At 46.9% G+C, this 17640-nt stretch overlaps 1 protein-coding gene across 2 annotated transcripts in view; it reads left to right on the plus strand.

The window, feature by feature from the left end:
- Positions 1-17640, plus strand: part of G2E3 (G2/M-phase specific E3 ubiquitin protein ligase) — a 245406-nt gene that overhangs the window by 118168 nt on the left and 109598 nt on the right. For both annotated transcript variants that reach the window (XM_069209054.1, XM_069209055.1), the window contains 2 exons: positions 9932-10038; positions 13246-13362. In XM_069209054.1, coding sequence (XP_069065155.1) covers positions 9932-10038; positions 13246-13362 — 224 coding nt within the window. The remainder of the gene's footprint in view (positions 1-9931; positions 10039-13245; positions 13363-17640) is intronic.

Consider the following 17640-nt stretch of genomic DNA (forward strand, 5'->3'; position numbering starts at 1 on the left):
CAGGAGCTGTGACACCTGGCGGTGAGCCTCAAAGGCTCACCCCTTTGTCACAGCCCAGCAGGGCACTCCAGCTTAGTGGAGTTGCCCGCCCCCTCCGGCCACGGCCCCCACTTTTGGCGGCAAGGCTGGAGGGAACAAAGAAAGCAACAAGGAGGAGTCACTGGCCAGTCAGGACAGCCCCTAAGGTGTCCTGAGCTGAAGTGACTCTGACTTTTAGAAATCCTCCATCTTGCAGATGGAGGATTCCCCCAATAGGGTTAGGATTGTGACCCCCTCCCCTTGGGAGGGGGCACAAAGAGGGTGTACCCACCCTCAGGGCTAGTAGCCATTGGCTACTAACCCCCCAGACCTAAACACGCCCTTAAATTTAGTATTTAAGGGCTACCCTGAACCCTAGAAAATCAGATTCCTGCAACTACAAGAAGAAGGACTGCCTAGCTGAAAAACCCCTGCAGAGGAAGACCAGAAGACGATAACTGCCTTGGCTCCAGAAACTCACCGGCCTGTCTCCTGCCTTCCAAAGATCCTGCTCCAGCGACGCCTTCCAAAGGGACCAGCGACCTCGACATCCTCTGAGGACTGCCCCTGCTTCGAAAAGACAAGAAACTCCCGAGGACAGCGGACCTGCTCCAAAGAAAAGCTGCAACTTTGTTTCCAGCAGCTTTAAAGAACCCTGCAAGCTCCCCGCAAAAGGCGTGAGACTTGCAACACTGCACCCGGCGACCCCGACTCGGTTGGTGGCGATCCAACACCTCAGGAGGGACCCCAGGACTACTCTAAGACTGTGAGTACAAAAACCTGTCCCCCCTGAGCCCCCACAGCGCCGCCTGCAGAGGGAATCCCGAGGCTTCCCCTGACCGCGACTCTTTGAAACCAAAGTCCCGACACCTGGGAGAGACCCTGCACCCGCAGCCCCCAGGACCTGAAGGACCGGACTTTCACTGGAGGAGTGACCCCCAGGAGTCCCTCTCCCTTGCCCAAGTGGAGGTTTCCCCGAGGAACCCCCCCCTTGCCTACCTGCAGCGCTGAAGAGATCCCTAGATCTCCCATTGACTTCCATTACAAACCCGACGCTTGTTTCTACACTGCACCCGGCCGCCCCCGCGCTGCTGAGGGTGAAATTTCTGTGTGGGCTTGTGTCCCCCCCGGTGCCCTACAAAACCCCCCTGGTCTGCCCTCCGAAGACGCGGGTACTTACCTGCAAGCAGACCGGAACCGGGGCACCCCCTTCTCTCCATTCTAGCCTATGTGTTTTGGGCACCACTTTGGACTCTGCACCTGACCGGCCCTGAGCTGCTGGTGTGGTGACTTTGGGGTTGCTCTAAACCCCCAACGGTGGGCTACCTTGGACCAAGAACTGAGCCCTGTAAGTGTCTTACTTACCTGGTTAATCTAACAAATACTTACCTCCCCTAGGAACTGTGAAAATTGCACTAAGTGTCCACTTTTAAAACAGCTATTTGTCAATAACTTGAAAAGTATACATGCAATTTTGATGATTTGAAGTTCCTAAAGTACTTACCTGCAATACCTTTCGAATGAGATATTACATGTAGAATTTGAACCTGTGGTTCTTAAAATAAACTAAGAAAAGATATTTTTCTATATAAAAACCTATTGGCTGGATTTGTCTCTGAGTGTGTGTACCTCATTTATTGTCTATGTGTATGTACAACAAATGCTTAACACTACTCCTTGGATAAGCCTACTGCTCGACCACACTACCACAAAATAGAGCATTAGTATTATCTATTTTTACCACTATTTTACCTCTAAGGGGAACCCTTGGACTCTGTGCATGCTATTCCTTACTTTGAAATAGCACATACAGAGCCAACTTCCTACATTGGTGGATCAGCGGTGGGGTACAAGACTTTGCATTTGCTGGACTACTCAGCCAATACCTGATCACACGACAAATTCCAAAATTGTCATTAGAAATTGATTTTTGCAATTTGAAAAGTTTTCTAAATTCTTAAAAGACCTGCTAGGGCCTTGTGTTAGATCCTGTTTAGCATTTCTTTTAGAGTTTAAAAGTTTGTTAAAAGTTTGAATTAGATTCTAGAACCAGTTTTAGTTTCTTAAAAAGTATTCCAACTTTTAGAAGCATAATGTCTAGCACAGATGTGAATGTGGTGGAACTCGACACCACACCTTACCTCCATCTACAGATGAGAGAGCTAAGGTCACTCTGTAAACTAAAGAAAATAGCAATGGGCCCCAAACCTACCAAAGTACAGCTCCAGGAGCTTTTGGCAGAGTTTGAAAAGGCCAACCCCTCTGAGGATGGCAACTCAGAGGATGAAGATAGTGACTTGGAGGGAAATTCCCCCCCTCCAGTCCTACTTAGGGAGAGCAGGGCTTCTCAAGCCCTGACTCCACAAATAATAGTCAGAGATGCTGGTTCCCTCACAGGAGGGACCAACAACTCTGAAATCACTGAGGATAACTCCAGTGAAGAGGACATCCAGTTAGCCAGGATGGCCAAAAGATTGGCTTTGGAAAGACAGATCCTAGCCATAGAGAGGGAAAGACAAGAGATGGGCCTAGGACCCATCAATGGTGGCAGCAACATAAATAGGGTCAGAGATTCTCCTGACATGTTGAAAATCCCCAAAGGGATTGTAACTAAATATGAAGATGGTGATGACATCACCAAATGGTTCACAGCTTTTGAGAGGGCTTGTGTAACCAGAAAAGTGAACAGATCTCACTGGGGTGCTCTCCTTTGGGAAATGTTCACAGGAAAGTGTAGGGATAGACTCCTCACACTCTCTGGACAAGATGCAGAATCTTATGACCTCATGAAGGGTACCCTGATTGAGGGCTTTGGATTCTCCACTGAGGAGTACAGGATTAGGTTCAGGGGGGCTCAAAAATCCTCGAGCCAGACCTGGGTTGACTTTGTTGACTACTCAGTGAAAACACTAGATGGTTGGATTCAAGGCAGTGGTGTAAGTAATTATGATGGGCTGTACAATTTATTTGTGAAAGAACACCTGTTAAGTAATTGTTTCAATGATAAACTGCATCAGCATCTGGTAGACCTAGGACCAATTTCTCCCCAAGAATTGGGAAAGAAGGCGGACCATTGGGTCAAGACAAGGGTGTCCAAGACTTCAACAGGGGGTGACCAAAAGAAAGGGGTCACAAAGACTCCCCAGCAGAAGGGTGATGAGACAACCAAAACTAAAAATAGTAAAGAGTCTTCTACAGGCCCCCAAAAACCTGCACAGGAGGGTGGGCCCAGAGCCTCTTCACAAAACAATGGGTACAAGGGTAAAAACTTTGATCCCAAAAAGGCCTGGTGTCATAGCTGTAAACAGCATGGACACCAAACTGGAGACAAGGCCTGTCCCAAGAAAGGTTCCACTCCAAACTCCCATCCAGGTAACACTGGTATGGCTAGTCTCCAAGTGGGATCAACAGTGTGCCCAGAGCAAATCAGGGTCCACACTGAAGCTACTCTAGTTTCTGAGGGTGGGGTGGATTTAGCCACACTAGCTGTCTGGCCGCCTAACATGCAAAAATACAGACAGCAACTCTTAATTAATGGGACTAGAATAGAGGGCCTGAGGGATACAGGTGCCAGTGTCACCATGGTGACAGAGAAACTGGTTTCCCCTGGCCAATACCTGACTGGAAAAACTTACACAGTCACCAACGCTGACAATCAGAGAAAAGTACATCCCATGGCAATGGTTACTTTAGAATGGGGAGGGGTCAATGGCCTGAAACAGGTGGTGGTCTCCTCAAATATCCCAGTGGACTGTCTGCTTGGAAATGACCTGGAGTCCTCAGCATGGGCTGAGGTAGAGCTAAAAACCCATGCAGCAATGCTGGGTATCCCTGAACTGGTGTGTGTGAAAACAAGAGCACAATGCAAGGCACAGGGTGAAAAAGTAGAGCTGGAGTCTGGAAAAATGGCCCAGCCTACCAAGAGAACAGGAAAGTCAGTTGGGAAACCAACTGCAACACAGCCAAAGAAAGGGAACCTCTCTTCTCAGGAAGAAGTTCTGCCCTCTGAGGGAACTGAGCCTTTGGAGCTTGAACCTTATCAGGTTGAGCTCTTAGGCCCAGGGGGACCCTCAAGGGAAGAGCTGTGTAAGGGACAAGAAACCTGTCCCTCTCTTGAAGGCCTTAGGCAGCAAGCTGCTGAAGAGTCCAAAGGCAAGAAAAATGGAACACATAGGGTCTATTGGGAAGATGGGCTCCTGTACACTGAGGCCAGAGACCCCAAACCTGGTGCCACTAGGAGAGTGGTAGTGCCTCAGCTGTTCAGAGGGTTCATCCTAACATTGGCCCATGACATTCCCCTTGCTGGACATTTGGGACAAACCAAGACGTGGGAGAGGTTAGTCAACCACTTCTACTGGCCCAATATGTCCAACATGGTTAAGGAGTTTTGCCTCTCCTGCCCCACCTGTCAAGCCAGTGGTAAGACAGGTGGGCATCCAAAGGCCCCCCTCATTCCACTTCCAGTGGTGGGGGTGCCCTTTGAAAGAGTGGGTGTGGACATAGTTGGTCCACTGGAACCTCCCACAGCCTCAGGAAATATGTATATCCTGGTAGTAGTGGATCATGCTACCAGGTACCCTGAAGCTATTCCCCTTAGGTCGACTACTGCCCCTGCAGTAGCCAAGGCCCTCATTGGTATCTTTACCAGAGTGGGTTTCCCTAAGGAGGTGGTGTCTGACAGAGGTACCAACTTCATGTCAGCATACCTAAAGCACATGTGGAATGAGTGTGGAGTGACTTATAAATTCACTACACCTTACCATCCACAAACTAATGGCTTAGTTGAGAGATTCAACAAGACATTAAAGGGCATGATCATGGGGCTCCCAGAAAAACTCAAAAGGAGATGGGATGTCCTCCTGCCATGTCTGCTTTTCGCTTACAGGGAGGTACCACAGAAGGGAGTAGGGTTCTCACCCTTTGAACTTCTGTTTGGTCATCCTGTAAGGGGACCACTTGCCCTTGTTAAAGAAGGCTGGGAGAGACCTCTCCATGAGCCTAAACAGGACATAGTGGACTATGTACTTGGCCTTCGCTCTAGAATGGCAGAGTACATGGAAAAGGCAACCAAAAACCTTGAGGCCAGCCAACAACTCCAGAAGTTTTGGTATGACCAAAAGGCTGCACTGGTTGAGTTCCAACCAGGGCAGAAAGTCTGGGTTCTGGAGCCTGTGGCTCCCAGGGCACTCCAGGACAAATGGAGTGGCCCTTACCCAGTGCTAGAGAGGAAGAGTCAGGTCACCTACCTGGTGGACCTGGGCACAAGCAGGAGCCCCAAGAGGGTGATCCATGTGAACCGCCTTAAGCTCTTCCATGACAGGGCTGATGTGAATCTGTTAATGGTAACAGATGAGGATCAGGAGGCAGAGAGTGAACCTCTCCCTGATCTTCTGTCATCAGACCCAAAAGATGGCACAGTAGATGGAGTGATCTACTCAGACACCCTCTCTGGCCAACAGCAGGCTGATTGTAGGAGAGTCCTACAACAGTTTCCTGAGCTTTTCTCCCTAACCCCTGGTCAGACACACCTGTGTACCCATGATGTGGACACAGGAGACAGCATGCCTGTCAAGAACAAAATCTTTAGACAGTCTGACCATGTTAAGGAAAGCATCAAGGTGGAAGTCCACAAGATGCTGGAATTGGGAGTCATTGAGCGCTCTGACAGCCCCTGGGCTAGCCCAGTGGTCTTAGTCCCCAAACCTCACACCACAGATGGAAAGAAAGAGATGAGGTTTTGTGTGGACTACAGAGGGCTCAATTCTGTCACCAAGACAGATGCTCATCCAATTCCAAGAGCTGATGAGCTCATTGATAAATTAGGTGCTGCCAAATTTCTAAGTACCTTTGACTTGACAGCAGGGTACTGGCAAATAAAAATGGCACCTGGAGCAAAAGAAAAGACAGCATTCTCCACACCTGATGGGCATTATCAGTTTACTGTTATGCCCTTTGGTTTAAAGAATGCCCCTGCCACCTTCCAAAGGTTGGTGAATCAAGTCCTTGCTGGCTTGGAGTCCTTTAGCACAGCTTATCTTGATGATATTGCTGTCTTTAGCTCCACCTGGCAGGATCACCTGGTCCACCTGAGGAAGGTTTTGAAGGCTCTGCAATCTGCAGGCCTCTCTATCAAGGCATCCAAATGCCAGATAGGGCAGGGAACTGTGGTTTACTTGGGACACCTTGTAGGTGGAGGCCAAGTTCAGCCACTCCAACCCAAGATCCAGACTATTCTGGACTGGGTAGCTCCAAAAACCCAGACTCAAGTCAGGGCATTCCTTGGCTTGACTGGGTACTACAGGAGGTTTGTGAAGGGATATGGATCCATTGTGACAGCCCTCACTGAACTCACCTCCAAGAAAATGCCCAAGAAAGTAAACTGGACTGTGGACTGCCAACAGGCCTTTGACACCCTGAAACAGGCAATGTGCTCAGCACCAGTTCTCAAAGCTCCAGATTATTCTAAGCAGTTCATTGTGCAGACTGATGCCTCTGAACATGGGATAGGGGCAGTTTTGTCCCAAACAAATGATGATGGCCTTGACCAGCCTGTTGCTTTCATTAGCAGGAGGTTACTCCCCAGGGAGCAGCGTTGGAGTGCCATTGAGAGGGAGGCCTTTGCTGTGGTTTGGTCCCTGAAGAAGCTGAGACCATACCTCTTTGGGACTCACTTCCTAGTTCAAACTGACCACAGACCTCTCAAATGGCTGATGCAAATGAAAGGTGAAAATCCTAAACTGTTGAGGTGGTCCATCTCCCTACAGGGAATGGACTTTATAGTGGAACACAGACCTGGGACTGCCCATGCCAATGCAGATGGCCTTTCCAGGTTCTTCCACTTAGAAAATGAAGACTCTCTTGGGAAAGGTTAGTCTCATCCTCTTTCGTTTGGGGGGGGGTTGTGTAAGGAAATGCCTCCTTGGCATGGTTGCCCCCTGACTTTTTGCCTTTGCTGATGCTATGTTTACAATTGAAAGTGTGCTGAGGCCTGCTAACCAGGCCCCAGCACCAGTGTTCTTTCCCTAACCTGTACTTTTGTATCCACAATTGGCAGACCCTGGCATCCAGATAAGTCCCTTGTAACTGGTACTTCTAGTACCAAGGGCCCTGATGCCAAGGAAGGTCTCTAAGGGCTGCAGCATGTCTTATGCCACCCTGGAGACCTCTCACTCAGCACAGACACACTGCTTGCCAGCTTGTGTGTGCTAGTGAGGACAAAACGAGTAAGTCGACATGGCACTCCCCTCAGGGTGCCATGCCAGCCTCTCACTGCCTATGCAGTATAGGTAAGACACCCCTCTAGCAGGCCTTACAGCCCTAAGGCAGGGTGCACTATACCATAGGTGAGGGTACCAGTGCATGAGCATGGTACCCCTACAGTGTCTAAATAAAACCTTAGACATTGTAAGTGCAGGGTAGCCATAAGAGTATATGGTCTGGGAGTCTGTCAAACACGAACTCCACAGCACCATAATGGCTACACTGAAAACTGGGAAGTTTGGTATCAAACTTCTCAGCACAATAAATGCACACTGATGCCAGTGTACATTTTATTGTAAAATACACCACAGAGGGCACCTTAGAGGTGCCCCCTGAAACTTAACCGACTGTCTGTGTAGGCTGACTAGTTCCAGCAGCCTGCCACACCAGAGACATGTTGCTGGCCCCATGGGGAGAGTGCCTTTGTCACTCTGAGGCCAGTAACAAAGCCTGCACTGGGTGGAGATGCTAACACCTCCCCCAGGCAGGAGCTGTGACACCTGGCGGTGAGCCTCAAAGGCTCACCCCTTTGTCACAGCCCAGCAGGGCACTCCAGCTTAGTGGAGTTGCCCGCCCCCTCCGGCCACGGCCCCCACTTTTGGCGGCAAGGCTGGAGGGAACAAAGAAAGCAACAAGGAGGAGTCACTGGCCAGTCAGGACAGCCCCTAAGGTGTCCTGAGCTGAAGTGACTCTGACTTTTAGAAATCCTCCATCTTGCAGATGGAGGATTCCCCCAATAGGGTTAGGATTGTGACCCCCTCCCCTTGGGAGGGGGCACAAAGAGGGTGTACCCACCCTCAGGGCTAGTAGCCATTGGCTACTAACCCCCCAGACCTAAACACGCCCTTAAATTTAGTATTTAAGGGCTACCCTGAACCCTAGAAAATCAGATTCCTGCAACTACAAGAAGAAGGACTGCCTAGCTGAAAAACCCCTGCAGAGGAAGACCAGAAGACGATAACTGCCTTGGCTCCAGAAACTCACCGGCCTGTCTCCTGCCTTCCAAAGATCCTGCTCCAGCGACGCCTTCCAAAGGGACCAGCGACCTCGACATCCTCTGAGGACTGCCCCTGCTTCGAAAAGACAAGAAACTCCCGAGGACAGCGGACCTGCTCCAAAGAAAAGCTGCAACTTTGTTTCCAGCAGCTTTAAAGAACCCTGCAAGCTCCCCGCAAAAGGCGTGAGACTTGCAACACTGCACCCGGCGACCCCGACTCGGTTGGTGGCGATCCAACACCTCAGGAGGGACCCCAGGACTACTCTAAGACTGTGAGTACAAAAACCTGTCCCCCCTGAGCCCCCACAGCGCCGCCTGCAGAGGGAATCCCGAGGCTTCCCCTGACCGCGACTCTTTGAAACCAAAGTCCCGACACCTGGGAGAGACCCTGCACCCGCAGCCCCCAGGACCTGAAGGACCGGACTTTCACTGGAGGAGTGACCCCCAGGAGTCCCTCTCCCTTGCCCAAGTGGAGGTTTCCCCGAGGAACCCCCCCCTTGCCTACCTGCAGCGCTGAAGAGATCCCTAGATCTCCCATTGACTTCCATTACAAACCCGACGCTTGTTTCTACACTGCACCCGGCCGCCCCCGCGCTGCTGAGGGTGAAATTTCTGTGTGGGCTTGTGTCCCCCCCGGTGCCCTACAAAACCCCCCTGGTCTGCCCTCCGAAGACGCGGGTACTTACCTGCAAGCAGACCGGAACCGGGGCACCCCCTTCTCTCCATTCTAGCCTATGTGTTTTGGGCACCACTTTGGACTCTGCACCTGACCGGCCCTGAGCTGCTGGTGTGGTGACTTTGGGGTTGCTCTAAACCCCCAACGGTGGGCTACCTTGGACCAAGAACTGAGCCCTGTAAGTGTCTTACTTACCTGGTTAATCTAACAAATACTTACCTCCCCTAGGAACTGTGAAAATTGCACTAAGTGTCCACTTTTAAAACAGCTATTTGTCAATAACTTGAAAAGTATACATGCAATTTTGATGATTTGAAGTTCCTAAAGTACTTACCTGCAATACCTTTCGAATGAGATATTACATGTAGAATTTGAACCTGTGGTTCTTAAAATAAACTAAGAAAAGATATTTTTCTATATAAAAACCTATTGGCTGGATTTGTCTCTGAGTGTGTGTACCTCATTTATTGTCTATGTGTATGTACAACAAATGCTTAACACTACTCCTTGGATAAGCCTACTGCTCGACCACACTACCACAAAATAGAGCATTAGTATTATCTATTTTTACCACTATTTTACCTCTAAGGGGAACCCTTGGACTCTGTGCATGCTATTCCTTACTTTGAAATAGCACATACAGAGCCAACTTCCTACAGGCAGCTTATAGGAAGTAGTTGAAATTGGTTCAAAAGCTCACTGCAGGTGAGCTTTTGAACCAAATCAATGATGCCTTTGTAATATTCTGGCACGGCAGACCAGTTTTTTTGTATTCTTGCCAGTGGCTCTGCTGGGTTAGTTGCTGCCTGTGCCAAATAGTTAGATGGTTTAATTTTTCAAGCCAGTGTACGACTCTTTATTCATGTTTAGTGTGTTTAGTCTAGTTTTATCTGTAACTTGAAGCAGAACGTGTTGCTCTTTGCATTTAATAGTGGATCTGTTTGCCAATGCCTTGATGTTGCTCTATCATCTCTCCACAGTACCAAGCCCTTAGCGCTGGAGTGTTTTTCTTCAGGTGTACAGTATGCAACAATAAAGATGTATTTCAAAAAGAAATGTTGCGATTAGGTATCCACATCCCAGAAAAGTAAGTCTTTCTCCAAGAATTTTCTTTACTTTTTTTAGCATAATAGCGTGCGTGGGCAGTGTATCGTAGGGACATTGTGTGAATGGAAATGTTATATGATAGTGACTTGTTGGAAAGTGATCTATTTTCTACTGCCCTATTAAGTGTGTATGTGCTCAGGGTGAGTTTATGTAATGTTTCCAGTGATCTCAGCACATTCTGCATTTCCTCATGCCTGGTTACTTATAAATTTGTTGCTAGTGTCTAAGTGCTCAGTGAGCACAAGTGGAGGGTCACGGGGAAGAACTAATGTTGACAGAAATCCTCTCCCCAATCCAATATGGCTTTAGGCCTGGATTAGGCACAGTGGACCAGGCCCTAAATTTGCATCTTATTCTTAGCAAATATGTCACTGCCAGGAGAAAATCTATTCATTTAGCTTTTATTGATTTATCTAGCGCGTTTGATCTGGTGAATAGAGAGAAATTGTGGTCACTTATGGATGCAATGGGGGTTGATCAGGATCTGCTCAAGCTGATTAAACGACTGTACACTGATCTTACTATTTCAGTACAATATGGCCAGTATGGTGAAAGGTGCCATCCCCTCCCATTTATGCGGGGGATTAGACAGGGTTGTACTTTAGCACCTTTTTAATTTTTCTTATATAAAATGGCCTTTATAGTTTTTTAGTAAAAAATGGCAAGGATTTTCCTAGGATTGGCTCGAGACAACTTCCGATTTTGCTGTACGCTGATGATGCTGTTCTAATTGTTCGTACAGCAAACGGTTTACAGAATCTATTGGATCTTTTCTTCACTTTTACATATGAGCTTGATTTGAAAGTTAATTTTACAAAGTCACATGTTATGATTTGTGGACCTAGAAATACGCGAACTAAACGTTTTAATATGGGGGAAATATTTTAACTAAGGTGAAAGAGTTTTGTTATCTAGGACTGCATTTAAGTTCTTCTTTGTCGTGGAACTCCCATCTTCTTTTAAAGGCCCAACAAATGGAAAGAAATATGGAAGCGATTTTTCGCTTTGCCCGTAAATTAGGACATAGACCTGTCCACCAGATTATTATGCTCTATAAATCTAAATGTGTTTCTGCAGCTACTTATTGGGGGGCCTTTGGGGATACACTAACTCAACCCTCCTACAACGTATAGAGAATACATTTCTGCACCAGCTCCTTCTGGTACCCAAGAATGTAGCTAATATTTGTCATGAGGAGCTGGGAATACGGTACATTAAGGACTCGATTGATATCGCCCCACTTCTGTTATGGATAAAAGTATGGTTAAATCCTGCGGCTAGCCTAGTGCAAGACTGTTTAATTGATTGCATTCAACCAGCCAATCATAACAAGATTCCATGGCTTACTTTTGTACATAATTCTTTTCGGAATTTGGACCTGGAGATTATGTATCTCAAACCAGAGCTTATGCCTGCTAATGCAAAGGAAATGGTCAAAACTCGATTTATAGAGTACATTGCGAACTATAGATATCAGTAGCAGAGAAATTGAAAACATTTGACTTATATGTGCAGATTTCAACTTCAATTTTGATAGAACCATACTTCATCTGGTTCCCAATTCCTTCTCTGTATTCTCTACCTGTTCTCTTTAGACTAAATATGATCCATTTTAGAGTGGCTTTTCCAAAGAAATGTATGTGGCAAAAGATGCTACCGCTTTGTCCTTGTAACAATTTTTCTTTTCTAATCTTCATTTAAAGAGTTAAAATCTCATTAACATTCTCTACCCATCACACTACTACGAAGTCTCATCACTTTTAGGGTCTTACGTAGAGGAATAGCCTGGCTTGGGAAAGCAATTCCCTTCCTTTTTGTGTTTCTGAAACATTGCATTTTGTCCCTGAAAACAGCTATGGGAAATTCAGGCACACAACCTTTGAAGCTCTACTAGTATCATCTGATCTGTAACTAAGATCTTCTAATCTTTGTGGAGACCATAGGGTCAGACTTCTGCTGAATCTAGCCATCCCGCCATCACTGTGTGACTCCCTTAGGATGAGGGCTGACCCAGGCCGGGATACTGCTGTAATTGGTTCTTCTCCTCATGTTAGTCTCCTCACTGCTCGCTACAGTCTCTGGCTACCAGCCCTCAGTTCAGCTGCATGTGAACCTTATAAACCGGTGACCAATGTAATTTATAGCAGCTTCTGTCTAATGCCTTACTCCTGTAGTATCTTGCCACACTTTAGTGCCAGAAACCAATCTCGCAGCTGGCTTGGTAACAGCCAATATTGTTGATTACTAAGAAAATGCTAACAGCCTACAGGAAATCATATACTTCACAAATTAATCCTTCGAGTAATGCTGGTCCCAGAGACACACAAGTTCTCATTTGTGATATATATGCTAAGAAACTCACAGCGATTTGAGAGGATCTGGCCCATTATCAAATGCTTCATGTCACAACAATGTTTTGGAAGAAGCCCTACTCTTGAGCTGCAAAACACTCTTCGTCCAATGCTCACAACTGTTTATTGCTGGTAGCCCATGTGGGTGACCTTGGGAAACATTTAGGCAAGGGTTAGAGTAGCCTTTTTTTTTTTTTCTCTTCTGTTTTTGTTATGGTAGGGCCTCCTACTGTCCTTCATGTTTGTTGGTATCTGAGAGGTATGCACTTTATTTGCCACACTGAAGAAAACATTTTTAAAAATGCAACATTTGGTATATGATGCATTTACCTTGACTTTTCCAGTTTCACTGCTAAAGAAAGTGCCATGATGCGTTTTGTAAAGAATTGCTTTAAGTAGCTACAGAAATAACCTTTAGTCTGCCTATGTGGCTGACAAGCTCAACAACTCTATTGGTAATTGACTCTCCGGCAGCCAGAATAGAAACAAAAAGTTTAAAAAAAGGAAGAAGTAAGGCAACAGGCCCTCTCAATCTATGCAACAAGGATAAGGAACAAAATCTGTATATTCACGAGGGCTACTCCAACTATGCTGTCTGAATTTCAAATGAAAGCAAATCTCCAGATCAAAGCGCAAACAAATTAAGAAAAATGTAGAGTTTATTGTGCAAGTTCCTGGTGTGCTAATTGTCTATTGGATGACACACCTTCCCTTTGCCCCACCCATAACCGAGGCTGTAAGAAAGCCCCAGTCTGCTGCTGGCAGGAGTCTGCTCTCATACTCTGCTACTGGTGGTGTTACAATTTCAGCATTAACCTGTGATGAAACTTTTTCAGAGATGCTGCATGGGAGCTGGAGGAAAATGCATATCAAGAGCTTCTTCAGCGTTACCAGCATTGTGATGAGCAAAGGTGCCTCTGTAAAGAAGGGCGGGAGTTTGATGACCCAGAGAGGTAAGGCAAAGTGAAAGGTTTCAGAAAGTGTGTTGTGACCTAGCTCTATTTTAGTTTAGTGCTGTTTACAGTGGTTTTATTTATCTAGCACAGTAGTTCTTAACTAGTTTAACTTCTGGGGACTCCCTCGGAGTCATTACTGGAAGCCGGCGTGCCTGGCTTTAGTAATCTCAGTGATATAAACCTTACAACAATACACAGAGACAAGCATCAAAACAAATAGCACAAATGATGGCATTTTATTAAATATGCAAACAAATATAAAAAACAATTTTAACTTTAATGAAAAGGTTGGGGCTTTGCTAAATTCAGCTGAGGCCACCCATCTTCTATAATATATTGTTTGCATTTCACTGCGCCCACGAATCAATGAGAGCACCAACTTCATTTTTAGCCTCCAATTTCAAATTTGTTAACATTGAAGATTTTGAAGCATTCTATAAATCTTACATTTTGGTTCTTTACCTGCATACACTTAATCTTTTTTTTTTTCTTTTTTTTTTTCTGAGCTTGAGTAGGTGTCACTGAACCCCAGGGGTCCCAAGACCACAGGTTAAGAACCACATGTTTAGCACCTATAAGTGTATTGGCCAGATGGGTCGGGAGGTAGAAAGGGGAAGATGAGGGATGGGGGTGGTGCAAGGAACTAAACCAGAAAACAAGACGAGGTAGAAGCAGAGGTGGGCCTGTTTTATACGAGGTTCCAGTATGGTGCAACATAAGCATGCCTTATTTAAGACTTTGGTTTTAAAGAAGGGGGCTGCAGAAACTTTGGTAGCCCCTTACGTGATAGTGATCCTGCTGATGCTCAGTGTGTGCCACCACGCTCTCAAGGTGCCCTCTTCAAATGAGGGAGTCATTTGACTTTGCACCTGTTCAGACACTGGCCCTGAGGCACTGCAACCTCCGATTCAAGGCCAAGTCTTGAAAGGGGGCAAAAGGATTCCAAGGACTCACAGGCACATTCCCCCCCCCCCCCCCAAACTGGCAGTCTCTCACTGCACCCTCTTGCAAAAGGATCTCTGTCACAGTTTAACATGTAAGCTGGGTTACCACCTCCAAAGTGAAACAGCCACCGGTGACGGACACCCAGTGGTCTAAACCCTCTGCGCTCGACCTAGGGGAAGAGGACCACTGGTGTCCCTATGTCCCCGAGCATCGCAAGACCTGAGCCCACTCAGTGGCTTGCCCAAACGGGGCCCCCAGTCGAAGCCTGCAGGCTCTTTTCACAGTGAAACATCTCCGTAGCCTCTCAGCCAGCCCAGACAGCTCTTTGGACGTAGTCTCCTCCTTTGGTAGCAGAAGTGAATCCACAGGTTGCTGACAAATCTAGCCCCTCCCCCACTTAATCTGTTGCTTCAGAACTATCACAAGGGACCACTGTCTCCCATTTCATTCGCATTTGCTACACGCTATAAATGAGGGCGAGTCTGCCTTCAGGTTTGTTGGTTTTGTCATTTTGTACCCGGGGGAAGGTATTGGCCACTGCTGTGTCTGGAGAGGATGATGGGTTAAGCCAGATATCAATGGCCCAGAGTTATGTTGTGTAGTAGGTCGCAGACAGCTGTGGCGTGCTTGGTGAGTGCGGGTGTTGAATAGGTGGGGCGTGTTTTTTGTGTGTGTTGTCGTCAGAGGCTTGGTACAGTTGTGTATGCAGTGTGCTCTGTTTAGGAGAGACAGGTGTAGGAAAGTGCCTATTTTTTTTTTTACATGTTTTCTTCTCCCTCCCCCCCACCCCTTTTTGCCTGGGATCTGATGTGATTTCAACAAAGTGCACTGGATTCCTGCTAACCAGGTCCCCTGTGCCAGATCTTTCCCAACACTGCACAATTGGCAAACCCTTTAGCACCCTCTAAGTCCCTAGTAAATGGTATCTAGAGCATGGGGTACGAAAGAGGGTCCCTTAGGGCTGCAGCACGAATTGTGCCACCCTAAGCGACCCCTCACAAGCATGTGACAGGCTGCCATTGCAGACTGTGTCTCTTGGTGCAGACAAAAGTGAAAACCCGACATGGCACACAGCCCGTGTACCATGTCCTATAACACTGCATGTGATATATGTAAGTCACCCCTCTAGCAGGCCTTACAACCCTAAGGCAGGGTGCATTGTATTACATGTGAGGCCATATCTGCACGAACAGATATGTCCCTGATATAACTTTGTCGATTCTCAAATCTAGTAAATGACCAGGGAAGCAATTTTAAATACCTGTGCTGCACACTGACCAATACGAGTTTCTTAGCTACATGTTTGCTTTACTGAAATAGGGATGTTTGGTATTCAACATCTTGTATTGGTGAACCCACTCTGATGCCAGTGTTTGATTTACAATACTTGCACCCAGAGGGCACCTTAGAGGTGCCCCTGAAACCCTACCAGCCTCTAGTGTACTCACTGACCAGTTTCTACCAGCCTGCCACCCAAGACACTGTTCTGAACCCCTAGGGCGAAAACCTTCTATCGCAAGAAGCCCAGAACAAGGAGAAAAGGACCACTGGTGTCTGTGTCCCCCAGGCTTGTGAGCCTTGGGCCCATTTGTTGGTACACCGAGACTGGTTCCCCAGTCCACACCTGCAGCCTGTTTTATGGGTCCCCCTCCACCTCACCTGTACCATATTACAGACACTGGCCCTGAGACACTGCAACCTCCCACCCAGCCTAGAAGAGGACCACTGGTGTCCCTACGTCCCCAAGCATCGGAAGACCTGAGCCCACTCAGTGACTTGCCCAAGCAGGACAGATCTCCATAGGAATGCATAGCACTCTGCACACACCCCCTGCTGCTGAGGGTGTACTGTGGGTGCTGCCTTGGATCTTGCCCATTACTCACCTTAACCCGAGAGATTGGTCTTATAAGTCGCTGTAATGTACCTGATTGCAGAACATTTATTTCCTCCCATAGGGTAACATTGCAGAACTCAGAAATAGCACTGTCCACTTTTTAAAGTGAGAAGAATTCCTATTTAAAAACGTACTCACCTGAATTATTTTTCCCTGCCTAATCCTACATAAAGATACTTGTTGTTTTTATAAATTGGTGTGGCTCTCCTTTTTGAGTTGTCTCATTTCGTGACTATTGTTTATTTGTAGATGTCATGAACTCCTCTATTAAACTTAAGGCTGCTGGACCACACTACCCCAAAATAGAGCACTTTGGGATTGCATAGCAAGCCTGTGCACTCACTGGGGAACCTCGGGACCCTTAACACGGTATTCACATACCACATAAGGGGCCAGCCTCCTACAGTGGCGATTGAGAGCAAGGGGAGGCTCAGGTGAAGCAGCGGATGTAGGACAGGTCTGGGGAGTCCTGGACAAAGTTCCTGGATAGGAATCCAGGGTTGAGTGTGCAGGGATTTGACTGTGTAACCTTTGTTGTGGGTTAATTATACACTCTGCTTGGGCACACATTTTAGCTTAGGCCTGCGGCCTGTGCCTTTTCACCTACATATGTGCTCTGATATAATTCAGTTTCATTTTTATTCATTTTTAGTTATCCTGCTTTCAGCGGGGATGTTTTTATTCTCCAATTGGCTGCAATTTTGTGGTTCTGCGAAAGCATTATGTGCACGACATTACACCATGTACCTCTGTCCAAGGCTGACAAAAACAGTAGATGATCCACCTGGCAATTGTCTCCACAAGAGTATGTAAACAGTGACACTTGAGCACATGCCCACGCCAGGCCTTTTTCACAGAACAAAAACATTTCTTGTAAAAACACTACAGGCCAGAGGACAACATGGAGATAATTCTAGCCAGTATTCTGTCCACACTGCATGTCATTTCATTGCTGACCTCAGCCCTGTCTTCTCAACGGATCCAGGAAAAGGTGGCCAGACCCCTGTTATCAGTTCATGAGAGGAGCACCCACCCCCATTACTTAAGTACGTACAGATTGGGCTATCACTGCTGTGCTCTCCCTTAGGAGTTATGGGTTAGGTAGAATTCATCTATGTATGTTATTCCAATATGTTGGGACAATTTTTCTTCTCGCTGGTCACCACCACTCTAATCCTGTTATGTGTCCTTGCCCTAATAATTGAAGCTTATATTTGTATCATAGATTGCAGTCTTTTCAATAAATGTATTGAAACTTATCCTGCATCTTTCTTTGGTCTAAATGTATGCAGGATCTTTAGCTAAGGAGCGAAAAAGAGTGAGACCTGTCGACCATGTCTTACCCTGAGAAGCCAGTGTCATGTTTCACACTGCCACAAATCACCTTTTCTTTCAGGTTTGGGTGAGGTGCTGCTAGCTAGCCGAAAGGGTTGGGC

Source organism: Pleurodeles waltl, chromosome 9 (genome assembly GCF_031143425.1).
Source record: "Pleurodeles waltl isolate 20211129_DDA chromosome 9, aPleWal1.hap1.20221129, whole genome shotgun sequence".
NCBI classification, from domain to species: Eukaryota; Metazoa; Chordata; class Amphibia; order Caudata; family Salamandridae; genus Pleurodeles; species Pleurodeles waltl.